Here is a 27,140-nt window from a genome sequence, read left to right as displayed (position 1 = left end):
GGGGCCTTCCCTGTGGGTGGGGTCTTCCCTGTGGGTGGGGCCTTCCCTGTGGGTGTGGTCTTTCTTCCCTGTGGGTGGGGCCTTCCCTGAGGGTGGGGCCTTCCCTGGGGGTGGAGCCTTCCCTGTGGGTGGGGTCTTCCTTCCCTGAGGGTGGAGCCTTCCCTGTGGGTGGAGCCTTCCCTGAGAGCAGAGCCTTCCCTGAGGGTGGGGCAGGTGCACAGCATGGATGGGACTTCTAGGCTGGAGTGGGGCCCAGGATTCTTCTTGAGGATCCTGAGTTGGCGAGGGTGGACAGACCCCCGGCCATCCTCAGCTGCTACCTGCCTTTTCAGGGTGTCACTTGGGAGAAGGGTGCCAGAGTCCTTGGTGGTCCTTGATGTTTGCAGTTGTCCTCTGGGGTCTGCCCCGACCCCTCCCTCAGCACCATCCCCCCTGCACCTCCTGGAAGCCCGACCTTAGGAGCCTGGCCCTGCCCGTCTTTCCTGGGAATGTTGGCCATGCCCGTTTCTGCAAAGCGGCCTCTCTCAGCCCAGGGCGGGGACAGAAGCAGCCCTTGTGCTAATTTTCTTTGTTCTATTGTTTCCCCTACTTTCCTCGACTATTTGTTTCATTTTCTTTTTCTTATCCCGTTCTTTTTGAAATTTTCCGTTCTTTTCCCTTTGTGTGTGTGGAAACACTTGAAAGTTCGCAAACTCAAACCTACGGGGCCTCCAGGTAGGAAATGCATGGACAGAAGCCCTGTGTGTGTGTGGTTCTCATTCTGTGTCTGGAACTGTGACCAGGCAAGCCCCCGGAGCCCCACGGCCCACCTGGTCTGTAGAGTGACCACTGCCCCTGCCCACTGAGCATCCCTGCACCCCCTGCCCTGCGTGACCCCATGCTGGGTGGCCCGATCACCCTGGGCCCTCCCCTGCCTGGAGCCCACATGCCAACCCTGCCCTCCCTGGAGCCCATGTGCCAACCCTGCCCTCCCCGGGCCCATCCACCCTTCTCACCGTGTCCCCGCCCCCAGCCGCTGCTTCCTGTTGCCGGCCCGCCTGTGTCCCCTGTGGTCTCGTCCTGTCCTGCTTCCGGCCTGGCTCCCCTCGTGCCTCCATCCCCACCCCACGGGCCCCATCTGTGAGCAGAGCAGGAATGGTGGATGGGGGCTTCCCCCACCCTGGCGCTGGGCACCCATCTGGGGCCAAAGGTGCTCCCAGGCCAGGACCCCCAGGCCGGCCATGGTCCTTGTCCCACCGTGGCTCACAGGGTGACCTCTGCAGGCAGCTCACCTCAGGGGTCTGCTTCAGGGTCTTCTGCCCTGGACTCAAGTTTCTCCTGAGTCTTGCCCTGGCGTCACAGGGGAACCCCAACGCTCTGGGCCGTCCCACCCCTGTGCGTTCCCCACTGCTGAGAGCGGGAAACAGGGCTGTTTGTTCAGACTGGAGGGCACTGAGCCGCTATGGGAAGCCTCACCCCCATACAGCACGAAGGGCCTCTCCCTGTCGGGTGGGCAGGCTTGTGCTCTGTGATGGCACCGCCCTGCAGAGCCTGGGGCCAGCCGCGCCCCGCATAGACCGGGAGGGCTTCCTGCACAAAAGCCCTTGATGACTCCTCCAGGGGCCAGTCACCCATCCTGGAGGACAGACCTGGCCACCCTTCCTGGAAACTGTTAGAATGTGATCCTCCATTCCCAGAAGGGAAGTGGGTGCGATGCTGGGCAGTGGTGGGTCCCAGGCACCTCTGCCCCCGACTTGCTCAGCCATAAGACATCTCCAATGTCTGCAGAGACCCTGCCGCCCCTGGGGCCAGGTGGCTGGCGCTGAAGCCGGCTGCCCCCTCCCCAGCCTCTGCTCCCTCCCAGGGCCGCCCCCTCCCCTTGTTTGTTGCACCCTTGTCCCACAGCCCCGTCCTGCCCTGGCCATGCTGCCCACCTGTCTGCCCTGGCGCTGCTGCTCTGTGTGTTCGAGGCATGGCCTCCTGTGTGGCTCTGAGGGCTGACGTGTGTGTCTCTTATCTGGGCCTGTGTGCGTGTGGGTCCCGCCAAGGAGAGGTGGGGAGCCACCTGTGGCCCCCAGACAGACTCCAGCCAGCCTGGGCTCTGCTGCGCCCACAACACCAGCTCACCAGCCGCCTGGGTTCCTGCTCTGACCTGGACAGCGGACTGCCCTCTGGAGGGAGGGGGCTCACAGGAGCCCCACTCCTGCCAGCATTTTGGGGGGCACCTCTGGGGCTACAGAGGGAACAAAGAGGCCGTGGACGGGATGGCGGGGCCTGGGAGCAGAGGCTGAGGAGGCGGAGGGGTGGGGACAGGTGGGTCAGGGATCCGGGTGGGCAGAGGCTCCCGAGGAGGGCATCTCTTCCTGAAGCTAGCTGGAGTACTGGGGGGGCACAGGCGGGGAGGGGCAGGCGGGGTGGGGGGGGTGGGGGTGCTGGGGGGGTGAAGAGGGGGATGTCCCACCCAGACGTGGGGAGGTGCCTGCACGCCCGCCTAGGGGGCTTCAGGAGACCCGGACCTGGTCCTGCTGGTGGCTGTGGGCGGCAGGGCAGGAAGATGGGGGTGGGTATGACAAGGACTGGGAAGGGGGCTCGGAGCAGAGCTGGGCATCTGGGCCCGATGAGCCTGGGCTCATCCTATAGACTCCAGAATGAGCTTCCCTTTGCCAAGCAAAATCCTTTTCTGTATCCCCACCTCCCAACTCCTCCAGCTTTGGCAGAGAAAGTGGCTGTGTAGAGAGAGGCCGGGGCCCTAAATATATTCGGGTGCTGTCCTTCTAGGGTGTTCAGGGATTAGAAGGTGGGCAGGGAGTAGGGCCTCCCCCAACCTGCGCACCCTCCTCCACCTGCTCCAGGCTGCAGGGTTGGGGCTGCATGGGTGGCCAGGTGCCCTCCTCTCTCCTCTCTCCTCTCTGCTGTCCCTGCTGGTTGACAAGGCCCCAGGCACAGCCAGAGAACGAAGGTGGCTCCTGGGACTGCCCAGGAGAGGTGGGCCTGAGCCCAGGGCCCAGCGGGCAGCTGCCTGAAAGCCTGACCACATCATACGCTGCCGGGTGTCTGACACCGCAGGCGTCTGCCGGTGGAGCTGTGCAAGCTGAGGGACGTGTCCCAGGCCTCGGGCGGGTGAGACGCTCACTCCCCTCTCCTCCTCTCCCCCAGACTCATCCCCCCGTTGAACCAGCTGGAGCTGCTGAGGAACCTCAAGAGTAAATCTGGACTTGCTTTCAGGTCAGCCAGGGAGCTCCAGGTGGGGCGGGTGGGCGTCTCAGTCCTCTGGGGGTCCTGGCTGCCCACAGAAGACTCGCCCCGGACAGTGCCCCGGGGACTCCAGGGAGCTGGGACGTGCAGGGACGCTGGACTTGGAGAGGGTGGTGCTTTCTCTTTCCGTGTCTGCTGACCTGGTCTGGACTCCCATCCCCAGAGGGGCAGCTGGTCTGGGGGACGGGCAGAGAGGGAGGGGCGAAGGTTGACATGGGACCCAGGTGCGTGGGTTGTATGACACGAAGTGTCCCGGCCCTGCGTCCCCCCGGCCCCGCGGACCCCTGGCCCTGCGTCCCCCCGAGTGCCTGGTGGTGACTCAGGCACCAGCGGCACCTGCTGCCTCTCCTTCAGGCGCAAAGCCCACGGCTGTCAGAGTGCCGGGCGCCGAGGTAGGTTGTAGAAGGGCCTGCTGAGCGGGAGACGTGGACCACGCATTCACCTGCCAGGCCTGCCCAGGCCCAGGGCCGTGCCCAAGCAGTTCCGTGTCAGAAAGCCTTGGAGCTTCCAGTGGGTTGGATGCTGGTCTCTGCCTCCTGGAGACACGTTTCTGCCCTGGAACCTGTCAGGACGATCTCAGATCATCCTGGATTTTCCGGGCGGGCCCTGAGTCCAACGATGAGTGTTCTTACAAGGAGAGGGAGACTGGGAAACACACAGAGGAGACAGCCAACTAGGATGAAGAGAGGGACTGAAGTGATGTGGTCACAAGCCAAGGGCTGCCTGGAGCCACAGAAGCTGGAAGAGGCAGAAAGGAGCCTTCCCTGGAGCTGCTGGAGGGAGCAGGCTCCGCCCGCCCCACCCGCCGCTGCTTGGTTTTGGACTCTGGCCTCTGGGACGGTGAAAGAACAAAAGTCTGTTGTTGTACACTCCAGTGGCACTTGGTTACGGGAGCTGTAGCACGTGAATCCAGACTTTAATCCCGGGAGCCGCGTGCTGCTGTGCCAAACACCTACAAGTGTGGGCGCAACTTCAGAACTGGGTGATGCGGGGGCTTGTTTCCTAGAATCACAGGTCCTGGCGTGGAGGACTTCAGAAGCCCCAGGATGCTTCACACCCAGAATCACACACACCTGATTTAAATGATTCTGATGACTTATTATTTTATTTATTTATTTTTGTTTGAGATGGAGTCTCACTCTGTCACCCAGGCCGGAGTGCGGTGGTGTGATCGCGGCTCACTGCAACCTCTGCCTCCCGGGTTCAAGCGATTCTCCTGCCTCAGCCTCCTGAGTAGCTGGGATTACAGATACCTGCTACCACGCCCGGCTAATTTTTGTTATTTTTGGTAGAGACGGGGTTTCACCATGTTGGTTGGCCAGGCTGGTCTCAAGTTCCTGACCTCAAGGGCTCTACCTGTCTCGGCCTCCCAAAGTGCTGGGATTAAAGGCAGGAGCCACCGTGCCCGGCCTCTGATGACTTTAGATGATGAAATTTGGGACTTTTTGAACTGATGGGATTTAGATGAGATTTTGGACATATTTTGAGGTGCAGGCTGGAAGAAACTGAGGTGTCCTGAAGAGATGGTGGGGCTCAGGAGGAAGTGGGGATGCAGCTGTTGGAAGCTGGAGGGAAGGCTGTCCTTGTGTTGTTGGTGGCAGAGAATCCACCAGGCTGTGCACTACTCGCGGGCAGAGGCAGAATTTTTAAGTGATGAACTGGGATGTTTAGCCAAGAAGATTTCCAAGCAAAGTGTGGAAGGTGCAGCCTAATTTATTTCTGCTGCTCATAGTAAAGTGAGAGAGGAAAGAGGGAGATTTGGAACGGCACCTGGCCGATCTGCCAAAAGACTATTAAAAAAAAAAAGAAGAAGAAAGCATTCAGGGCAGAACTGCTGTAAGAAACCAGAACTTGAAGGTTTGGGAGGTGCTCAGCCTGTCCAGCTTGCAAAGGGTCTTAAATTAGGAGATTCACTGTTGGCAAAGCCTGCTTTGGAGAGAAGCCCACAGGTGTGGCCAGACAGCCTCGTGCTGAAGGTACCAGGTGTGCGGCCGCAGCCTCCACCGTCTCCACAGAGGCCTGAAGATGGAGCTATCCGGGAAGGATGTGCAGAGGGGCCTCTTGTCTAACGGCATCGTGCCCTGTGACATATTCAGGAGGCCCTGGAGGTTTTGGGGAGTTTCATTCCAGCATAAACTAGATTGGCAGAGACAGCGTCAGACGAAGGTAAGAAGGCATCGAACTTCCGGGAGTCTGCAGACAGGAACAGGCCGGTGGCGCTCCTCAGCTGTGAACACGAGCTGCCCTTCAGGAAATGGAGAACGACCGCGAGGCTCCCACAGAGGCCGGTGGGGCCAAGAGCCCCCAAGGAGCGTCCCAGAGCTGTGCCACATGGAGTTTGCCCAGTGTGGTGGCTGGCGGCCCCTCTGTCTTTCTCCCTTTCTGAGTGGGAAGGGCGGTCCTGCCGTTGATGTTTTAAGCAGATGACTTGTTTTCTAGATTCATAGGTGCGTGCACGGAGGACTTTAGCCCCAGGCTGGTGCACACCCACGGTCTCACACACACCTGATTTAAGTGATTGCCATGACTTTAGATGATGGGATTTGGGACTTTTTGAATGCATGGGATTTCTTTTTTCTATTTTTTTTTTCTCCGAGACAGAGTCTCCCTGTGTCACTCAGGCACTCTCACGGCTCACTGCAACTTCTGCCTCCTGGGTTCAAGTGATTCTCCTCCCTCAACCTCCCGAGTCCCTGGGATTACAGGCGCCCGCCACCATACCCAGCTAATTTTTGTATTTTTAGGAGAGACGGGGTTTCACCATATTGGTCAGGCTGGTCTTGAACTTCTGACCTCAGGTGATCTGCCTCTCTCGGCCTCCGAAAGTGCTGGGATTGCAGGCGTGAGCCACCGCGCCTGGCCAACAAATGGGAGTTCGATGAGGTTTTGGACACAGAGTCCGTGCTGCAGAGGGTGGAGACTTTGGGGGATCTTGGGAGGGGTGAGTGTATTCTGGACATAAGACGGACATGAGTTTTGGGGGTTGGGGGAAGGCAGTGGGTTGAATGCTGGTCTCCAAAATGTCCCAGAATGTGCAAATGTGACCTTATTTGGGAAGAGGGTCCTTGCAGCTGTAACTGAGTTTGGGATCTTGAGATGAGGTCACCCTGGATCATCCTAATGGGCCCTAGCCTGGTGACAGCTGTCCTTACAGAGGTAGAGGAGGAGAAGACACAGAGACATGGAGAATGCCATGGAGAGATGGAGGCAGAGACGGAGTGGTGCGGCCACAAGCCAAGGACACCTGGGCCACTGGGAGCTGCAGGAGGCGATGAGGGACCCTCCCCGAGAGCATGGCAACACGGTCCCTGCCACGTGAAGTATTTGGAAGTGCACCAAAGAACCTGCTTGTAACACGGCGTACCAGCTGGGGCACCAGCCCAGGTGTTCGGATGAGATCGCTGGGGCCTCCCCATGGATGAGCCAAATCACAATCCACCGATCTCTACTCAATCCGCAATGCCTTTACCAGCAGAAACAGCCCCAAGTGAGACGCCGGAAGGCCCAGACAGCTTTGCCTGCAGGGCGAGGCCGGGACGGTTGGTTGGTAGCACAAACCCTGGGCTCACTGACTGTGGCGCAGTGGAGCCACCCCTGGAGAATCATGCGGAAGAGAATCATTCCATCGGGATAAGCATGGAAAAGAGTCGGAGCAGCTCAGTCTGTCTTGAGAATTGATTGTAAACTAAACTCCCTTGTGGAGCTTTCTTCAGCAAACGTGTCCTTTTTGGAACTTTATTAATATTGGTGTGGTTCTGGTTAAAATGAGTGTCCGTGAATGTGGAGGGGTAGTGACCCCCAGGTCAGAAGAACAGAAGCCCCCGGCAGAGTCCCTCTTCCCTCTCAGAGCTGCCTCCATGGGCCCTGGGGTGCCCGTTCTGGGGCTGTGGGCTCTCTGGGGTGGGTGAGCCAGCTCCACCCCTGCCCAGCCTTCTCTGAGACCCTCCTCCCCTGCAGCCCCTGGCCCATGGGACTGTGAGGGGCTGGGCTGGTTAGGGGACCCTCATGGGTGCTGAGCGGGCGGCCACTAACTCTCTATTGCTTCTGTTTGAAGGAAGGACCCCCCGCCGGAGCCATCTCCAAGGTCAGTGCCCCTCACCGCTGCCCTGGTGTCTGCCGTGTGCACAACCGTCTGGTCTCTCTCCCAAACGTGTGCACAACCTGTCGTGGAGACATGAGGGCCTTGTGTGTGCTTCCATGTGTGACCGTGTGACTGTGTGTCCAGACCCCCGCCTGGCGGTGATGTGGGCCCTTAAATCACTTTTCCTGCTCACCCCTCCCCAGTGATTCGGTTTTACTTTGCAGCACTGTGGATCCAGGCAGCTGGGTGGCTTCTCGGGGGGATCCCCCACCCCACCCACAAGTCTGGCCCCGGGGCTCTTGGAGGCAGGGGTTTCTGTTAGCGCACTCCCTCCGGCTGCAGGCACACAGCCTGAGCTCACAGCTGGCCTGAGTTGGGCCGGCCGGGGTGAAAGCTCCGAGTGGGCCCCCCTGTCCTCCGGGGAGGGTGGGACATCCTCTCTGCCTCGCGCCCCTGGGTGGAGATTCTGGCCAGCCTCCTCTCCCTGTTTGCCAAGGTCAAGGTGGGCCAAGGGTGCAGGTGCTGAGCCTGGTTCCCTCTCCCGGGTCCCTGAGTTTCTGTGGGTCAGGCAGATTGGAGACAGGACTCGTGTAAGGGGTGAAGGATGGAGACAGAGAAAATCAAGATCATTTCACAAGTTAATTCTATGTCTGTCGAGCCCCAGCCCCCCATGCATCACCCTGAGGAGGTCCCAGGCTTCTCTCGGCCCCATCCACATGTTGCAGAGTAAATCTGTGCCTGGCTGCTTTGCGCTCGTGCCCTCCTGGACGGCGGGTGACAGCTGGCGAGACATGGCGGGGCTTGGGTGCCGGGAGATGGAGTGGGGCTGAGTTCCGTTTTTCCAGCCACCCCACATCCCACAGAAGGGGAGTCACGGTCAGTGCCTTGATCTGGAAAGACGGGCAATGCTTCCGGCCCAAACCAACCAAGAGAACCACTAGGGGCTTGTTCATCTTCTCAGAGGCTAAGAAAACGGACGAGGGCCCAGAAAGAGTTGGATGGGCAGCACGGCCTCTGCTGGTGCCACCCCCACTGCTGCCACTGCCGGGGCCGCGTCATTCTCTTGTCACTGCCTCCCCCGCCCCTGCTGTTGGCCCTGAGGCTGGGAGTGGCTGTGGGGATGGACACTGTGCCCCCCACAATGGGCACCCTCGCCTGTGATTTGGGTGGAACCTCGGTGCTGTCCCAGGTGGACGAGAGGCTTCCACGCAGCGGGGCCCCAAGCTTGCTGAGGGCGACGCTGGAAGTGCCCCATGCCTCAGGGCCCTCGTGCTCGACGCCCCCGCCCGGCCCGCTCCACGTTCTCGTCTCAGCCTCTCTCTTTCTCTCTCTCCCTCCCGCCCTCCACCCCACCCATCTGGACACCCGCTGCCCCCAAGCGCTTTAATCCCTGTTACTGCCCTTCTTGGGCCCCTCTCTCGTCTGCCCTCTTTGGGGATGAGGTGCTGGCCCTGAAAGCGAACTCCAGGTGAGGACACGCGGGAGCCTCCGGGCTCTCCGGTAAGCTCTGTGGCTCCCCACCCCTCCCCCGTCTCTTCCCCATGTGTCTGGGGGTCCTTGCCTGCCTGTGCCTCCCACACCCTCCCCCATGGGCGAGCGCCCACCCACCCCGGCCCTCCTCCTGGGACGCCTGTGGTGAGGGACGTGGGGCTGCCGGGTCTGGGGCTTCCGGAAGGTGCCTGGGGTGCGGTGGGAGTGAGGAGCAGTCTCTGCCCTTGAAGACCCTACCTGCCCGTCTTGGGGTGCTCACCTGCCAGGTAATGGGGTGGCGTCTCTGTTCCCCGGCCTGGGGCAGCGCAGTCTGTCCAGTGCAGGGCCGTGCTTAGGAAGTTGTTCCGCAATCATTACCTGCCACGTCCCTGGGCTGCTGGGTGAGGGGCCTGCTCTGTGAAGCCTGAGGGAGTGCTCGGCTCCTGGTGCCCCTCTGCTGCCCGACCCGGGCTCTGTGAGTCCGGTGGGACCCGTGCCTCTGCCTGCCCTTTGGAGGTGGAGCCCACACCCCACATGGCAGGACCCCGCTGGTGTCAGCTGGTCTTGGCAGGTGGATGGTGTGGACACAGGGACCCTCACTCACTGCTGAGACCCTCACCCCCATCCTAGCTCGGAACACAGGCATGTGGTGGCAAGCGACCCGGCTGGCAGGGGCTTGGTTCCCGTAGGGACCACTGGGGCTGTGCTGGAGTCAGAGGAGGTATCTACGTTGGGGTCGGGGGGGGAGCCAGGCAGGCTGGGGCTTGGGCTGCCCGGGGCAGGGGTCCCGGGGGGTCTCTGTGGCCAGGTGGGGGGCCAGGCAGGCTGGGGAGCTCGGGCTGTGCTGCCCCAGGGGGGTCCCGGGGGGTTTCTGTTGCCACGGCGGCTCTGACTTGTGCTGTCTTGTCCCATCCTGCATCTCACTGCCTCCTGCCCCCGTGCCTGGAGGATCCCCCAGCAGTGGCTGCCCCCTCGCGCCTGTGCGGGCCCCCTCGCGCCTGTGTGGGCCCCCTCGCGCCTGTGGGCCCCCTCGCGCCTGTGTGGGCCCCCTCGCGCCTGTGTGGGCTCCTTCTCCTCTTCTCAAACACAAGTGTCCGCGTGTTTTTGGTGCTTGTCTGTCCTGTCGGGTCTTGGTCAGCATCTGTGGGTCTCAGGCTCGCCGTGGGCCTGCCTGCCTGTCCGGCCTTGGGTCACGGTACCTTCTCATGCAGTGTGGAGCTCCCTGTGGCTGACGGAGCTGGAAGGAAGCCCAGTGCCAGCTGCAGACCCCAGGGTGAGGTGCAGCTGCACGGGCCCCCCACAAAACTTTGGGGGTCTTGGGGGGCTGTGGCTGCAGCGCCTCCCCACCAGCTCTCCCTGACTCTCAGACCACGTTGCCCCATACAGGAGCTGCCAGCCACGGATGGCTGTTAAAATAACGTGCATTTAAATGGGCTCTATTAGAGATTCACTCCTGGTGCCCTCTGCTGCCCGACCCGGGCTCTGTGAGTCCGGTGGGACCCGTGGCTCTGCCTGCCCTTTGGAGGTGGAGCCTGCACCCCACATGGCAGGACCCCGCTGGTGTCAGCTGGTCTTGGCAGGTGGATGGTGTGGACACAGGGACCAAATGGGCACGATTAGAGATTCACCAGGCACTCTCAGGTGCCTGGTGACGACAGCCAGAGCTTCAGTGTGGTGACAGGACGATTCTATTGCAGAATTGGGCGGCAGGGCCGGCCCGGGAGGGGCCTCTTGGTCAAGGCGATCATGATGGGGTCAAAACAGGAGACCTTGGGAGGTTTGGGGAAGCGAGACTCTGCCTCCTTCATGCTCCTTCCCCGGGGTGGCGAACGTCTCCGGGGCCTTCCAGGCAGGGGCTCTGTGCTTGGGCCTGGGCACCCTGGTGGTGCTGGTGGGAGTCTGAGGTCTTTGCCTGCCAGGAAGGCTTGGGTGTCATCGTGGTGGCCACAGTGGGAGAGACTCTGTGAGCAGCCAGAACCTCGGGCCCCGTCCCGCCCTGGTGTTCGTGGTTAACCAGCAAACAGATTCTGGCCTTTGTGCTACATCCCTTAGTGCCTGGGGACCCCAAAGCTGCTTGTGTACTAAAAAACGGGACCGGCACGGGGGCTGGGGTGGAAGCCGGCCACCCGTCCTCGGGGTCTTGCACGCCGGTGGGGCTCAGGGAAGGGTCCAGAGCCCTCAGCTACCCGGGTGGCCAAGTGCTGCCATGACTGGAGCTAGCCCTGTCTGTGACGCCGCGTGGAGAGCTGCCAGCGGGTTTGTGCAGGGACGTTGGTGTCTAAACACGTGTGTGCAAGAAGACAGGAGGCCCTTTCTTCCTAGAGCCTGTGTGTTCTGAGTGGAAGCCGTCGTCACGCTGGGGTTCCTGGGGCGCCTAGTTTGAGAAGTGCTGTCTCAGGAAGCAGCGGCAAAGCGGTGGGGGTGGCTGGGGTGGGCAAAGGAAGGGTTCTTGTCGTTCGTGGTGATTTGCTTTCATGTTTTGCTTAATCATTTGCATATTGTGATGCAGAGATAAATCGCCAGGGCTTTCCGGGAGATTCTTGGGAAAGTGTTCCGCGTTTTCTGAGCCTTTTCTAAGGAACGCCCAGCGGGGAGCTGCCCCGGTGAAGGGCTTTGCACTGAGAGCCCCGACGTGACTATCCTCAGGGGAGCCCTTGAACCCCCGGGTAGCCACGCCTGCAGCGGCAGCCACGCCTCCTGGGTAACCCGAGACCCGCCTCCAACTGGGGCCTGGCTGGCGTGGCCAGACGTCGCCGATCGGTTTGCGGAGTGGGATGGCTGGACGTTTTCCTCCCTAAAATGTGCTTCCCACCCACACCCTTTCCTGGGATCACGTCCATCCCGAGCAGGGCTTCTGCGGCGTCTGAGGCCACATGTATTATTGTTTTGTTGGCATGAATACTGCAAAAAATAATACATCTTTTAAGACGTGAACCCAAACTGTGGCTTTGGAAGGAAAAGGTATTTTTGGAGGAAAAAAAAAAAAAAACAAAAAAAACAGGGATTTTTTTTTCCTTCAGAAATAGGGAAGTGTTTTCTTCTCCAGACAGTGGGGACGACGGTGCACCTTCCTCGCTGACCTTGCTTGGGCGCAAGCTCTGCCTCTGGGGACTGCACACAACACCCTGGGTGGTTGCGGTGCCTCAGTTTCCCTGCTCCCGGCCGTGTGCTGTTGCCGGTGCCCAGGACTAACTGTGCTCTCCTCATTTCCAGTAAAGGCAGCCCGTGCAGAGGGCCCCTGTGTGGATGCTGCCCCGGACGCTCTAGGTACCGCGGAACGCGCCGCACGGACTGACCGCTGCTGCACGGCTCCTCTGCCCCTCCCTGCTTACTAGAGGTTTTGGAGGAGCCAGGGGGAGGCTGGCGCCCCAACCCCAATTCTGACCCACCACCCTCGCGGTGCGGGCTCAGCTCCTTCTATTCCAGCCGACAGCTGCCTGCAGGGCGGAGCTGGGCGAAGGTGGTTCTTGCTCCCCACGCCAGGCGATGTCCTGCACACAGCTGGAGGGGCCAGCCAGGGGCTCTGAACCCAGCAAGGCGTCCGCGCCTCCTGGGGTCCCCGACTGCTCTTCAGGGAGCATTCCCCTGGGGCTGTCTCTCTAGCACCTCTGCTGCACACCTGAGGACGACTGAGCCTTCCTGGCTGCCTCGCCCGCGGGAGGCAGCTCCGTCTGTGTGGGCCGGGCTCCTCAGGGTCCTGATGCATCAGAAGCCCCAGAAAGCCAGAGGCCCGCGGCTCCCTCTCCCAACAACAGGCCTGGTTTAGGGCAGGTGGAAACAGGACGGGGGAGGAGCCGCCCCCTTTGTACCATGGGCTCCTGGCCTGCACTGTGACCCGCACCTCCCCTGTCCCCGCGTCCCCTGTCTGCCGTGGGGTGTGTGCAGGCCTGCGCTGGGGGCCCCTCCCTCCTGGCCAGCACAGCCCGGCAAGGTGGAGGCAGCTGTGCCATGCTCACGTGGGGCTCTCCTTGGCGCGTGCATGCCGCCCGTGGTGCTGGCCTCGGAGGGTCGGTGGGGCCGCATGCTGCCTACCTGCATCCGTGCATGCTCCAGACCCTGCTCCACGGGGGACCCGCAGCCCCCACCTCCCCTGGCTACCCTCTCCCTGCGACTTTGCTCTGCTGCTTGTGTGCTCTGGAGTCAGTGCTTGTGGGCAGACTGTTGGCAGCCCCAGAGAGGGAGACAGGCATGTGGGCTGCCCGGGGCACGGCCTGCTGGGGTTCTAGCGGGATGTCCTGCCTGTCCAGAGCATCTGTTCAGGGTGCTTCTGGCTGCATGCTGGTCCCTCAGGGCAGGGGCTGAGGTCAGGCTGCTTGGGGACCAAAGGGTTTGGAAGTGGGGGTGGGAGCCCAGGTCAGAGAACAACCCATGGCAGGCCCTGTCCTGCTGCAAGCAGCCCCCACGGGAAGCCCCTTCATCCTCACACACCCTGGGCATCATTGGTCCAGACACCAGCTGGGCGGAGCTCTGGATGCTCCTCAGCCTCCTGTTTCCTGCAGGCACCGCACATCTGAATTTCCGCACGGGGAGGGCCGGTGGCAGGCAGGGTGGGGGTGGCACTCTCTCCCAGGTGCTTCTTGAGCCTGCCCCAGCCCCGTAAGCGCCAAGCGTAGGTGCCACGGACACCCCTTGCACACAGAGGGCAGCTCTGGCCGAGGGCTCCTCCCAGGCAGGTGTCGGCAGCTTTTCGCGTGTGCTTGTTCTTGGCTTGTGCGCCGAGGGAGGTTCCCGTGAGACCATGTGTGCTCCTGGCAGCTGAGCAGGCTGGCGGGGTCTGGTGTCTGCAGCATGGAGCCTCGCCGGCTGTGCTTGGAGGGTGCAGAGTTTGGGTCATGGTGGAGGTCCAGGGAAGGGAAAGACATGTCCAGGCTCCACCACCCTCCTCTCCCTGGCAGAGCCTCCCTCACAGATCAGAGGTGGGAGCGGAGCCCGAGACCCGGGACAGCAGGGCCGTGCTGAGGCCAGGGCAGGCTCCTTCCCGCCGGCTCCGTCTTGGGGTAGTGCACATGGGCTGCGTCCCGGTGGCCCTTGGGGCTGTGCTGGCATCGGGCCCAGCAGGGCATGCCTGCTGCTTGGTGGGACTACGGCTCCTTGTGGTGGCGGGAGAGGGGGAGTTCCCCACTGGAAAATGGGAAGCAGGCGTCGTTGGGGCCAGGTCTTCTCTCCTGGGGCCTGTGGAATCCACGCCACTCCCTTCCTGCAACTCCCTGCGGACTATGGGGCCCGACCCTTCCTGGCCGGCACGTCTGTGTGGTGGCCTGGGTGTTTGACCCGTTCATCCCCGAAGCCACAGGAAGGAATCTGATGCCAATTCCTCAAGCTGTGCCTTTCCCACTGCAAGCCCTCAGCACTGGGCTCTGCCCAGAGACCAGCCAGGGGCAGCCCCGAAGCTGCAGTTGGGCCGACCGGCTCTGTCCTCCACCCGGTGCTTTGCCAGCCATCATGAGAAAGGAGGTGGCTGCTTCTCTCTCTCTTTGGTGACTGGACCTGCCTGGGGTGGAGAGGTGGAGAGAGGAATTGAGTCTTCCAGTGACTCCCACTTGCCCTAAGGCCTGCCTAGCGGGGCCAGGAGGGGCTGTTCCTACCTCTGAAATGGCTCGTGCAGTGGAGGAAGAGAAAACATTCTAGAAGCCAGAGTCCCATGGAGCCCCGTGCTCCCCCGGCCCCGGTCCGGTTCTCCCCGGCCACCTGTGCTTTTGTTGTTGGGACAGGGACCAGAGGCCGTCGGGACAGAGGCCCCCATGGCACCAGGACTCTGAGCACCCCTGGCCCCTACGGGCACAGCGTGTTGGCCTCAGGCAGCGCAGGGCTGTGGACTCAGGGCTGGGGTCCTGAGCCAGCCTGTACCATCGGCTCCTGATGCCCCCAAGCACGCGACACCTCGAGGGATCTCGGCCACTCTGTCTCTGCTTCCCCGAGCGGGCACCACACCCGGGGGCTTCTTTCTTTCTCTCAGAGACCCGAGTGGGCACAGATGGTCTGGGCGGTCACCTGCTGCCCGGGGGATGGGGTGGGGAGGAGCAGCCACGCCATCCGCATGTCCAGGCCGGGCAGATGGGCGCGGGGGGCTCTCGTGTCTGTGGCTGGTTATCTCTGTGCCGTCTGGTGCGTGTCTTTCTGGCTGTGGGTCCGGGGTTGGGGCTGATGGTGGCTGCTCACCGGGACCTCAGTCCCTCGCTGTTGGCTGTGGAGCTGCCGTGGGATCAGTGAGCCCGTGAGGCATTGGGCTTCCTCTCTGAAGTGTGTCAGGGATCTGCTGGGCCTCCCCACCTGAGGGCTCGTCTCAGGCCCCCGGAACGGTGCTCTGGGCCCTGCCCAGAACCGCCCTGAGAAGTTCCGTGGCTGCTGAGCATGGCTGGGCACAAGCGGGTCCCCAGTTCACGAGAGCTCCACTGTCCTCAAGGGAGCCAGGGACTCTGATGCTTTCCAGACTTCAGGAGGCCTCATCTGCCTGGTGCATCCCAACCACAGTGACCCCTCCCCTCCCCTCACTGTCACCCGGAGGACGCTGGAGCTGAAGAACTTGGGTGCAAACCTGTCGCCACGGTCACCAAAAAACTCAGGGGGAAGGCAGGCCCGAGGACACCTGAGAATATGGAGCTGGAGATCCAGCCAGACACAGCTGCAAATCCTGCTTCATGCCTCGCAGGCCGAGGGGGCTGGGCCACAGCACTGCAGCTTCCCAGGCTGCCTCTCCCTGCCCTGGGGCAGGACTTGGACAGTGAGGCTTGTTGCTTGAGGCCTGGCTGGCGGAGGAGCCCCGTTATCCATTCCTTCCTTCCAGAAGCCTGAAGGAGCAGTTCTCTGACGATGTACCTGGTGGGAGGGGAGCCCGACAGGGGAGGCCTGAGCCCTCCCGAAGCCCATCCCACCAGGCAGCCTCCCGGGTTGGGTGGAAAGGCCGGAGCGTGTCGGAGGGTCCACCGCAGACTCGGCCCCCAATGTCCTGTTGTCCCCCGGCCCCTTGACTCTGGGGACAGGTGGTGGGAGGGGAGGAGGGAGGTTGCTTCCTGGGAGCAGTTACGGGTGTGAAAAGGCCACAGGGGAAACCACGGGTGGGGCCAGGGCAGACAGGTGCCCGAAGAAGAGCCGCAGCCCTGGTGTCTGGGACGCCCATTGCCCTGCGTGTCACTGGGTGAGGGGCTGGCGGGACAGCATGAAGAAGGCACTGGCACCTCATGGTGGTAGCAGAAAGTGATTTAAGAGTCCACAGACATCAACTCCCCCGACATGGCCGAGCTCTGGCCATGCCTGAGCCAGCCGGGGGAGCTTGCCACCCACCCAGCCTCCCCTCCCTCCCTCCTCCCGCCCGGTGCTAGGTCCCCGTGGCCTCCCCTCCCTGCTCCCGCCGGGTGCTCGGTCCCCGTGGCATCTGCTCTGAGCCACCTGTGTGGCTGGCTGTTCTTCAGACCTGTGTCTCCCTGCGGCGCGTGGGCGGCGTTGGCCATGAGCAGACACGGTCTGTGTTCTTTCCAGAGTGACTTCTCTCGCTGTTTTTCTGTCTGTCTGTCTGTCTGTCTGTCGGTTCCCATGGGAGCAGCCAGAAGGTCAGTTTGAAAGATCGTGTCTTCTCCAGCCCCCGAGGCGTAGCTGCCAAGGGGAAGGGGTCCCCGCAGGCCCAGACAGTGCGGCGGTCGCCCAGCGCCGACCAGAGCCTCGAGGACAGCCCCAGCAAGGTGCCCAAGAGCTGGAGCTTTGGGGACCGCAGCCGGGCGCGCCAGGCTTTCCGCATCAAGGGCGCTGCGTCACGGCAGAACTCGGAAGGTGGGTCTGGCCGCGCCGGCCTCTCCGGGGATGGAGGTGGTGCCCGAGCCACTGGGACACCCGGTGGCATCACAGCCTCTTGTGCTTGCTCTTGGAGTGGGAACCCACATCCTTTCTAAAATTGAGTTACACTCATGCAACCTAAAATGAACTATTTAGAAGTGTAGGAATTCAGTGGCATTTGGCACACTCATGGTGGAGTGGTCGCCACCACCTCAGCCTAGTTCCAGAACATTCTCATCACCACGGAAGGAAACTGCGGCCCCATCAGTGGTCACCCCATTCCCCGCCTCAGCCCCAGCACCCACCGCTCTCGGGCTGTGCGTGTCCGTGGCTCCTGCATGCAGCCGTCGGGTGTGGCTTCCTTCACTGAGCCTCAGGTGTCAGGCCTGCACCTTCCGCCATTAACATCTGTGTGTGGATGCACCGTGTTCTGCTCATCCATTGGCCGGGGTGTCCTTTGATGCCCCACATCGACCACTCCCTGTGGCCACAGGCTGCCGGGAAAGGTCAGCCGAAAAGCAGGTGCACCCATGGGGCACCCCAGGGAGCCCTTTGAGGCGCTCCGTCCAGCTGGTGTGCCCTGCAGGACCCCGGGAATGGGTCTCCCGGCCCCCTCGACCCCTCACAGCCTGTCTCCTTCCCCCCAGAAGCAAGCCTCCCTGGAGAGGACATTGTGGATGACAAGAGCTGCCCCTGCGAGTTTGTGACTGAGGACCTGACCCCGGGCCTCAAAGTCAGCATCAGAGCCGTGTGGTGAGGCCCCTGCCCAGCCGGGAGCCTGGGGGAGTGAGGAGGGGCCTCCCGCTCGGTGGTCCTGCCTCCTGCGGGTGCTCATGGGGCTGGACAGAGCCGTCCAGAGACAGGGTCTACCAGGAAAAGAAAGGGCCAAGACACAGCAGCCTGGCTGGATGTCCTAGAGTCCATCTGGGACTTGGGCGGCTTCGGGTGGGATGCTGGTTTGGCAAGAGGCCTGAGGCCTGGTGCCACCTGGCTTAGGAAGCAACTCAGCCACTTTGTGCCTGCTGTGGCACAGAGTCCAAGGGGGCATGGCCAGGCCTGCAAGCCCCACCTGTCACGGGCCTAGCCGGGCCACGAACAGGCCCTTCTGTGTGTGGAGCTGGTGGGAGGCAGACAAGATGGGCAAGTCCAGCCATCTCCAGGGGCTGCAGTCTCAGAGGTGCTGGGAAGGCGACAGGCAGGCAGACGCAGGGCCAGCCTGGTGCATGTGGCCGGGGTCTCTGGCCCAGGGCTCACGGCCCCACCCACCCCCGCAGTGTCATGCGGTTCCTGGTGTCCAAGCGGAAGTTCAAGGAGAGCCTGCGGCCCTACGACGTGATGGACGTCATCGAGCAGTACTCCGCCGGCCACCTGGACATGCTGTCCCGAATTAAGAGCCTGCAGTCCAGGCAAGAGCCCCGCCTGCCTGTCCAGCAAGGGGCGAGAGCGGGGTGGGCTTCCGGGACAAAGCCATGGTGGGAGTGCAGGGGGTGTGCAGGGGGGCCTCCTCCCCCACCCATGTCGGCCTCTGTCAGCTTCTGTTGTGTCTTCACAAAGTTGGTTTTAATATTTCTGTTGTTTCCCCCGTCTTTCCCCCATCCACACTGCGGTGGAAAAGTGTGTGCACCTGCGTGTGTGGGTCCCTGAAAACGTGCGTGTGCATGTGTGTGTGTATAAGTCACGCATGCACACGTGTGCTTCCGCACAGGTGTATGTGTGTGGTGTGCACATGTGGCTCTGCTCTGCCATGTATGCACGTGTGTGGGGAGTGCATACATGTGTGTACACATGTGTGCATGTGTGTGCATGTATGTTGGGGATGGAGTAATTCTGTTGAGACGTGAAGCTGCAGGGTTCCCGTGGGCCCCGCCAGGCAGCAGTTATGCTATTTGGCACCTTTTCTTCTTCTACCTGCCCTCCTTGGCGTAGGTGTCCCCTAAGTCCACACGTGTGCAGCCTCAGGCACATACAAACAAGCATATACACATGAGTGGGTGTTTATGTTGCTTGTAAGGGGGACACACGGCTGTTGGGAGTCTCTCCTGCAGTAGGGGACATGCTCCTGCCTATCAGGGTCCCCTCCCTCTCCCAGGCCCCCCAACCAAGGCTGTAGCAGTTTCCCAGCCCTGGAAGCGAGGCTGGGATGGTCAGGGACAGCCCGGGGTCACAGCCCAACTCCGGGCCTTCCAGCGGAGTGAAGCTCTCCTCTGATGCAGCTGAGAGCCCCACCCTGGGGCTCCTGCCCAGTCCTGCTTCAGGGGCAGGGAAGGGGCGCCTCCAGGCCTTAGCCCACTCCTGCTGTGCAGGGGCCGCTGAGCCATCCCCTTCGCCCCACTGGGCTCCACCCGAGAGGCCTCTTTTCCAGCGTCCTCTCTGGAGCAGCGGCCAGCGCTGGCCTCGTGTGCGTGTGCGTGCGCGTGCAGAACACCTTCCTGTCTTGACTTTTGTGCTTTGTCTCCACATCTCTCTCACTTTAGCTGTTTTTGTTCACCAGGATCTCGTCCTAAATTTTCCCTTTCCTTCCCTTCCCGTTCTCTCTGGAAAAACAAACAAAACAAACCAAACAGCCCAAGGACCCCAGGAGTCCTCGGCTGGCTCCTGACAATGCGTTTCACGTTGCCCCGCAGTGGCCTGTCTGGTACCAGCTCCCGCTGCAGGCACCTCCCCTGCACTGCACACTCCGGGGCGCAGCACCCGGGTCTCTGCAGTGGGGCCGCCCACCACCGCTCCCGAGTCAAACGCTTTGCTTGGAACACGGGAAGGACTTGGCAAATCCAAGGTCCAGCGAGGTGGCGTCCGCACCCTCTGTGGGAGAGCACCTGTTTTGACGAAGCCTCAGTGTTGCTTCTGTTGGGTGTTCCTTCCGTTTCCGCCAGTTCCTGGCCAGCTCCTTCTTTCATGTGGCTTTACGATGCATTTTGCTGGTGTCTCTTTTCTTGTTTACTCTGCCAGGATAGATATGATTGTGGGCCCCCCACCCCCTTCAACTCCCCGGCACAAGAAGTACCCCACCAAAGGACCCACGGCCCCTCCGAGAGAGTCACCCCAGTACTCACCTAGGTTAGGATGCCAGCACCTCTCCGACGTGTCTGTGGAATGGCCGGCCCCTTCGCTCCAGGCCACATGACGGCAGCACCTTGTACCACCCTTTCCCCGGGCCAGAGGGGATGCTCGGGTTTTCTCTGTTCCTGAAAAAGCAACATGAGGGAGAAGGCCCTTCCTCCGCCAGGGCCCCAGGCAGGCTGTGCCCATGTCAGGACTGCCAGGGGCCCCACTGCTCCTCTCGACAAGTGCCCCGGGGAAGCCGGGGGCTCTGGACGCCCTGTGAGACTTCCCTCGAGTTGGGAGGCCCCCGGGCAGCACCTCCAGGATGAGGTGCCATCAGACCTTCAGGGATGTTCCCCTGGCCCTGCTCCTGCCCCCTGGACAGGCCCCTCCTGGCAGAGGGCCCTCCAGCCTCCCCAGGCACTGACCTGCCCCTCAGCACCTGCCCACTGCGGGGGTGGGCTTGGCCGTGTGCACAGCCCAGACCTGGGCCCCGTGTGCCTCTGAGCAGGTGGAGCTGCGTCTCTGTGGCTCTTCCGTCTCGTGGAAGATACAGATGGTCACAGCATCTACCCCTTAAGCCACTGGGAAGAAATGTGAGCAAAGGCCTGCCAGGCACCCGGCACAGACGTGTGCTGAGCAGCTCCGGTGCTGGCTTTCAAGCCGCCAGCATCCTAATTAGTGTTTTTGATAACGGAGCTGGCGAGAGCCCCAGCCGATGGGCAGAAGAGGCGCAGCCCACGTGAGCTGGCAGAAGCCAATTCTATAGTGATTAATTCAGACTTTCCAAGGCCTTCCTGCCTCCCACCATTCAGATGACGGTGTTCCCTGTCTTCTTGCAAGTCTGATAGGCTGCCCCCCGGGCAGAGGCCTGGAGGCTGAGCATAGACCCCTGGCCCTCCCTGACAGCTCAGGGCAGAGGGTTTCTGGGCACAGCCGATGCCAGTGTCTGGGCAAATGAAGCCCAGGCCTGGGCTATTGGGGGCAGCATCCGGGGTGAGTCTGACCCCTCCCTCTGTGGTGGGGTTTCTGCCTGTGAGGCTGAGGTTCTGTGCACTGGACACGTCAACCCCGTGCTCCTCCCATGAGAATGGAGTTTCTGGGAGCAGGCAGGGCGTCGTCTGTTACTGCCCAACCCAAGGTAGCCCCAGACAGTGTTTGCAGGGTTCCCTGCCCTGCGATGCCCCCCAGGCCCAAGGGTGCTGTGCCCTGGGGCTGGTCCTCCACCCTCAGGAGACGTGTAGGTTCACACAGAGAGGGGGCCAGGGGGACAGTTGGAGCACTTGCCCCACCTCACGGGGCACTGAGCACTCAAGGATCAAGTCTCCCCCAGTCTGGGGTCCGGGGCAGGAGGGGCACAGGGTCCTCGGAGGAGCCCCCAGCAGCAGCTCCAGGCTGAGCCCGTGGCCAGGGCTCCTATTGGGACTGAGCAGGCGGGCGGCCCGTCATGTGGCAGGGGCGAAGGTGCTGAGCATCTGCCTGGACTGTGTGGACGCCCCGAACACCAGGGACCCCCATCTCCTCGATCGCCACTGGCGTCTGCTCGGAGCCAGAGGGTCCCCTCCCGCTGCCCCTCCCCCCGTCCCCTCCCGCCCTCCTGGCCCTATTGCATGAGTCCAGCATGAAGCCCTGCAGAGCATGAGGAGCTGCACTGTGGCCGACGCGAGCCTGAAACCCCCTCTGTTTCTTGCAACAGAAAGAAGAAAACACCCCTGGCCCACCCCCACCCCCCGATCAGTGGCAGGTAGGGCAGCCCAGTGGCAGGAAGTGAGGACTCGGCCCCGTGGGGCTGGTGTGGAGCAGTCTTCATGTACCAGGCCCCAGTCCAGAGGAGACTCGGGAGCTTGCGGCCTCACCTGGGTGGGTCCTGCTCAGCCACATCCTATCTCGAGCTGCCCTTGTCCAGCTGGACTTTTACAGACTTATTGCAGGGTCTTCGTTTCCAAGTGAGTTCCCATGTAGCTTCAGCCTCAGCGAACACCCAATGTGGTGGCCTCCGCCAGCCCAGCAGCGGCCGTGGCTCTGTGGCTACCAGACTGGTCAGAAGCCCCTGTCCCTGAGGGCAAAGGAGCCTCCCTCCCTTTTTATTGTCATGAGTGACCTATGACCTCATTGGAGATCAGCTCAGCTGAATTCTGCATCCTGCAGACACAGGCACACACGCAAACGTGCACAGTCTTGCACACATCAACACCTGTGCGCACACAGACTTGTACAATGCAAGAGGGCACACATGCATAACTGAGTACACACACGTGCAGTATGCACACACCTGGGTACACTCGTGCACACACACGTGCAGTATGCACACGCCTGGGTACACACGTGCAGTATGCACACACCTGGGTACATCCGGGCACACACACGTGCAGTATGCACATGCCTGGGTACACACGTGCAGTATGCACGCACCTGGGTACACACATGCACACACGTGCAGTATGCGCACACCTGGGTACACACGTGCACACACACGTGCAGTATGCACACGCCTGGGTACACACGTGCAGTATGCACACACCTGGGTACACACATGCACACACACGTGCAGTATGCACACACCTGGGTACACACATGCACACACACGTGCACACACCCTCGCAGCTTTGTCTCCCCTCCTCTGGTTTGTGCGTTGGTTCCTGTGCTGCTCTGTGCCCTCCCTCCTTGTCCTGGTGCATGGAGCTGCAGCTCTCACGCCTTTTCTGCTTCTGTTGTCCCCGCCGCAGACATTTAACTCTGTCCCCATCAGACCTGGTGGGGCCGATGGCCTCAGTGGCACATTACGTAGGAGTAAAGCTCCAGGGTGGGCATGGGTAGGGGGAGGGGCATCCTCTGGAGTGGGCTCCAGGCCCTGCAGTGGGAGACCCTCCGTGGGCTGTGGGGTCAATAGGCCTTGAGCAGGGAAGAGGGTGAACAGGTGGGGCTGGCTGGAGGGAGCCGGGAGCCCACGGAGAGGAGCCAGGCGACTTGGTCCTGGTGGGAGCTTCCTTTACTCCTCGCTAATGTGCCAGGCCCCGCGGGGACAGAGCGGGCAGGAGCAGAACCTCGCGGTGCCAGAAGACGGGCTGAGAACGGGGTGTACCCCGTCCATCTGTCCTGGCACCCGCTGCCCCCTGGTCGGCTCTGGGCTGGGCCTGCAGCCTGGCCCAGGAGGAGAGGGCAGGGGCCCTGCTGCACCCACCCGAACTCATGCTTTGCCGTCTCTGTTCCCGGTAGAGTGGACCAGATTGTGGGGCGGGGCCCAGCGATCACAGACAAGGACCGCACCAAGGGCCCGGCCGAGGCGGAGCTGCCTGAGGACCCCAGCATGATGGGACGGCTCGGGAAGGTGGAGAAGCAGGTGCGAAAGGCTGGGCGGGAGGGCTGCGGGTCTGGAGGGCTGTGGTGCCTGCTGTCCTGGGGCCCCTGCTGTCAGCCTGTGGCAGTGTGGGCTTCAAGGGCTGGGTGCCACAGAGGGCTCCTCAAGTCTAGGGGGCACATGGTCCTGTCACCACTGATAGCTGCTCTGTGCAGACCCCTCACACCCCACCGTGAGCCCCCCACCCCCGGCCTGGGGTGCCTTCCCTCCTGACAGTACCCAAGAGTCTGCTGCTTCCACATCCCCTGTGGAATGTGCCAGAAGTTGTACCTGCCTGGCCTTCCTCCTTTCTGTGCTCCTTGCCCGACACCCCAGTCACTGTCTTCTGGGGGTGCATTCTCAGAAACCACCACAGAGGACCCCTGTTTTGGGGTCTGCGTCTGAGAACTGGGCCTGAGCAGTAAGTGAGGAACCGCCAGGTCCTGCCCTGTGGGGCTTTCCCTGAAGGGGGTTCCACAGTAGGCAGCAGGAGGGCCTGGCTCTGAACACACGCCCCAACCGTGGAGCTGGAGGCTGAGCCCCCAGGGGTCTGGGAAGGAGGAGGAGCTGCTCCTGGGCCTCCTCTTCCTGCTCCTCCAGCTTCCAGGGAGCAGGGGTCCCCCCTCCCTGCACCTCTCCAGGGAGCAGCCCGGGTCCGCCCACCTCCTAGGACCAGCCCAAGTCCACTGACTTCCTGGGAGTGGCCCAGGCCCCCCATCTCCTAGGACCAGCCTGGGTCCCCCCCACTTCCTGGGACTAGCCTGGGTCCCCCCGTTTCCTGGGAGCAGCCCAGGTCCCCCCATCTCCTGGCACGGGCCCTCGCAGCCCAGCCCAGCAGCCCCTTTTGCAGGTCTTGTCCATGGAGAAAAAGCTGGACTTCCTGGTGAACATCTACATGCAGCGGATGGGCATCCCCCCGACAGAGACTGAGGCCTACTTTGGGGCCAAAGAGCCAGAGCCGGCACCTCCGTACCACAGCCCGGAAGACAGCCGGGAGCACGTCGACAGGCACGGCTGCATCGTCAAGATTGTGCGCTCCAGCAGCTCCACGGGCCAGAAGAACTTCTCGGCGCCCCCGGCTGCGCCCCCTGTCCAGTGTCCGCCCTCCACCTCCTGGCAGCCACAGAGCCACCCGCGCCAGGGCCACGGCACCTCCCCCGTGGGGGACCCTGGCTCCCTGGTGCGCATCCCGCCGCCGCCTGCCCACGAGCGGTCACTGTCCGCCTACGGCGGGGGCAACCGCGCCAGCACGGAGTTCCTGCGGCAGGAGGACGCCCCGGGCTGCAGGCCCCCCGAGGGGACTCTGCGGGACAGCGACACGTCCATCTCCATCCCGTCCGTGGACCACGAGGAGCTGGAGCGTTCCTTCAGCGGCTTCAGCATCTCCCAGTCCAAGGAGAACCTGGATGCTCTCAACAGCTGCTACGCGGCCGTGGCGCCTTGTGCCAAAGTCAGGCCCTACATCGCGGAGGGAGAGTCAGACACCGACTCCGACCTCTGTACCCCCTGCGGGCCCCCGCCACGCTCGGCCACCGGCGAGGGCCCCTTTGGTGACGTGGGCTGGGCCGGGCCCAGGAAGTGAGGCAGCGCTGGGCCAGTGGACCCGTCCGCGGCCCTCCTCAGCACGGTGCCTCCGAGGTTTTGAGGCAGGAACCCTCTGGGGCCCTTTTCTTACAGTAACTGAGTGTGGCGGGAAGGGTGGGCCCTGGAGGGGCCCATGTGGGCTGAAGGACGGGGCTCCTGGCAGTGACCTTTTACAAAAGTGATTTTCCCACAGGGGCTGGAGGGCTGGGCAGGGCCCTGTGGCTCCAGGAGCAGCGTGCAGCAGTAAGGCCGCCCTGTCCATTCTGCTCAGGGCTGTGGCAGACATCAGCCTGGTGTGAGGAGGGGCGGGAGTGATGACGGGGTGTGGCTGGTATGGCGACGGGCGGGGGATGGTCTCAGGGAGCCGAGCCCAGGGGAGGCACGAGGGGCAGGCCTGTTCCATGAGGACCTGTGGGCCTTGGGGCCTGGTGGGATTTCTGGGCAGCTGCGGGTGGGTGTGGCCAGCCGCTGCGCGTGGCCTCTGCCCTCACACCTGGCCTGCCCGGCGGACTTTCCCGTGCCCCACCTCAGGGGTGCCCAGTTACAGAGCTATTGATTGGCATCTTCTCCCGTACCTTCTGGGATCTGAGGGGTCTTTTGGTGGGAACCAGCCCTGAGGTGGAGACCCTCACTGGCAGCTGAGGAGCAGGTGGGGCCTGGGAACCAAACTGGGGCCCAGAGTGGACGTCCAACCCTCTGGTCTTGGCCTCTAGGGGGAAGGCCCGGCTCACAGTGGGGCCAGGGATCCAGCTCTGAAGGGTCTTCAGAAAGGGGGTCCTTGGGGGCTCCAGCTGCCTCGCCGTGGCCTTTCCGTGGGTGCGTGAGAGCCAGCAGCACCCCAGCCTCGGAGACCTGGGGGGCAGGACCCCAAGTCCTCCCCTGTCTCCTGACTGCCCTGGTCGGGGGCTGGCGCTGGCACACCTGCCTGGTGAGCAGACCTCACAGTTCTTAGCCAGGGGTCCGCCTCACCTCTGTCCACCAATGCCCTGACAGACTTGGGGCAGAGCTGGGCCATGATGCCGTGGGCCAGGAAAGCCTTCACGTCAGCACACGGCCGCCCGCCCCGCCGTTCCGGAGGAAGCCACTCCCACCTCAGCCCAGCTGAGCGCCCTCCCTGGCTCTCCTGCACCCCTAGAGCTGACGGCCCCTTCTCCACTGACCGATTCCTTAACTGGGCCTCTTGGGGTCTCGGGCCTCAGGGATGCACCATCCCACACCTGTCCTGTTGCAGTCACTGTGGCCCTTGGGGCGGGCGGCTGTGATCGGGGAGCGAGTCCCTAGCTCCAGACTTAAGCACCAGAGCCCGGGAGCATCTGGCACTGGGGTGATGGCATCGCAGGCGGGCCTGGGCTCCTGGAGAGTGGCCTCCCGGGAGTGAGCAGGGTGGGGTCATGGGCACAAATACTTGCAGAGAGCAAGGGCAGGGGAGCCCTGGGCCCGTTTCTCCTCCACCTTCGGGGAGCCCTGGGCCCGTTTCTCCTCCACCTTTGGGAAGCCCTGGGCCCGTTTCTCCTCCACCTTCGGGAGCCCTGGGCCCATTTCTCCACCTTCGGGGAGCTCTGGGCCCGTTTCTCCTCCACCTTCATTTTAAGTTCACTTGGCTTGGCTGGGAGGTCCTGAGGCCCTGAGGTCAGCAGGGGAGCACGTCCTGAGGGACAGGACTTTGAGAGCAGCATGTGAGGGTCATACGCCCCTGGCTGGTGGGGGTCCTGGCGCTCAGGGTGTTTGGGGAGCCATGTCTGGCATCTGTTGTGGGGAGCTGCTACCCTGGCCTCTGTGCCTACCCCTAGCCCAGCCAGGGCACTCCCAGGCCACATCGTCATTGGGGTACCTCCACTGGGCTGTCTCCTTACCCCTCCCTGTGCCGGAGGCTGTCCCAAAAAGGTGCCAATTGGGAGGCCTCAGAAGCCACTGCCTGTCTGCTTTGTTCCCAAAGGCAGCGTGTGTGGCCTCAGGCCCTGTGGTGGCAAGAAGCATCCCTTCTGGTGTGGCCGCAGCTGCGTGTTTCCTGGGCAGCGTCTCACGGGCGGTGCCCTTGCTGTCTCCCTTGGGCTGGCTCGAGCCCGGGGACCACGTCCCTTCACCTTCCTGTCATGGGACAGGGAATCCTCAGCGGGGCCCACAGGCGGGGGTGTGTGTGCATCCCGCCCAGCGCAGCACCAGCCCCAGCCACCGCTCCCCACGTCCCCAGTTCCGGCTGAGCCATCTGGACTCCAAATCCTGGAGAAGGGAGACCTGGCAGTGGAGGGAGGGTGTGCTGTGTGTCCCCTGCCAGGTGTGGCCCCGCCTGCTCTTTCCTCCCCCCAGCGCCTCTAAGGCATGAGCACTTGGGCACAGGTTGGGATTCTGCAGGATGGGGAAGACAGGCCAATCCTTTTCCTACCAGAAGCTGGCCGCCCAGCAGGAGGGACTGAGGCCAGACTCATGTCCAGCAAGGAGCCTGTGGTGTGTAACCTGGGAAGTCTCTGGTCCCTGGGAAGAGGGAAGGTGCACGTCCTGGGATGGTTGGGGGGCCCTGTTTTGGGAGACAAGGGGGTAGAGGGTCTCTCTTGGGACCCCCCCCAGACCCCAGCCTAAGCAGTGCAGCCACCCACTGCCCCGGGGCCCCACCTCAGAGAAGTGCAG

General features: G+C 62.6%; 1 protein-coding gene across 4 annotated transcripts in view; it reads left to right on the top strand.

Annotated features, from left to right (window-relative positions):
- Nucleotides 1-24,929, top strand: part of KCNQ2 (potassium voltage-gated channel subfamily Q member 2) — a 72,352-nt gene extending 47,423 nt beyond the window's left edge. Inside the window, exons 9-17 of one of the 4 annotated variants that reach the window (XM_023183266.1) lie at nucleotides 685-714; nucleotides 3,136-3,204; nucleotides 7,289-7,318; nucleotides 11,999-12,052; nucleotides 16,326-16,549; nucleotides 17,200-17,305; nucleotides 17,827-17,958; nucleotides 22,811-22,934; nucleotides 23,782-24,513. In XM_023183266.1, the coding sequence (XP_023039034.1) occupies nucleotides 685-714; nucleotides 3,136-3,204; nucleotides 7,289-7,318; nucleotides 11,999-12,052; nucleotides 16,326-16,549; nucleotides 17,200-17,305; nucleotides 17,827-17,958; nucleotides 22,811-22,934; nucleotides 23,782-24,513 (1,501 nt within the window). Of the gene's footprint in view, nucleotides 1-684; nucleotides 715-3,135; nucleotides 3,205-7,288; nucleotides 7,319-11,998; nucleotides 12,053-16,325; nucleotides 16,550-17,199; nucleotides 17,306-17,826; nucleotides 17,959-22,810; nucleotides 22,935-23,781 lie in introns of all 4 variants that reach the window. The other 3 variants (XM_023183268.2, XM_023183269.1, XM_023183270.1) reach the window with 3 other exon arrangements.
- The last annotated feature ends 2,211 nt before the right edge of the window (nucleotides 24,930-27,140 follow it).

The sequence above is a fragment of the Piliocolobus tephrosceles genome, chromosome 20, assembly GCF_002776525.5.
Source record: "Piliocolobus tephrosceles isolate RC106 chromosome 20, ASM277652v3, whole genome shotgun sequence".
Taxonomy (NCBI): Eukaryota; Metazoa; Chordata; class Mammalia; order Primates; family Cercopithecidae; genus Piliocolobus; species Piliocolobus tephrosceles.
Note: the sequence above shows the minus strand (reverse complement) of the source record. Positions and strands in the feature narration are given on the sequence as shown.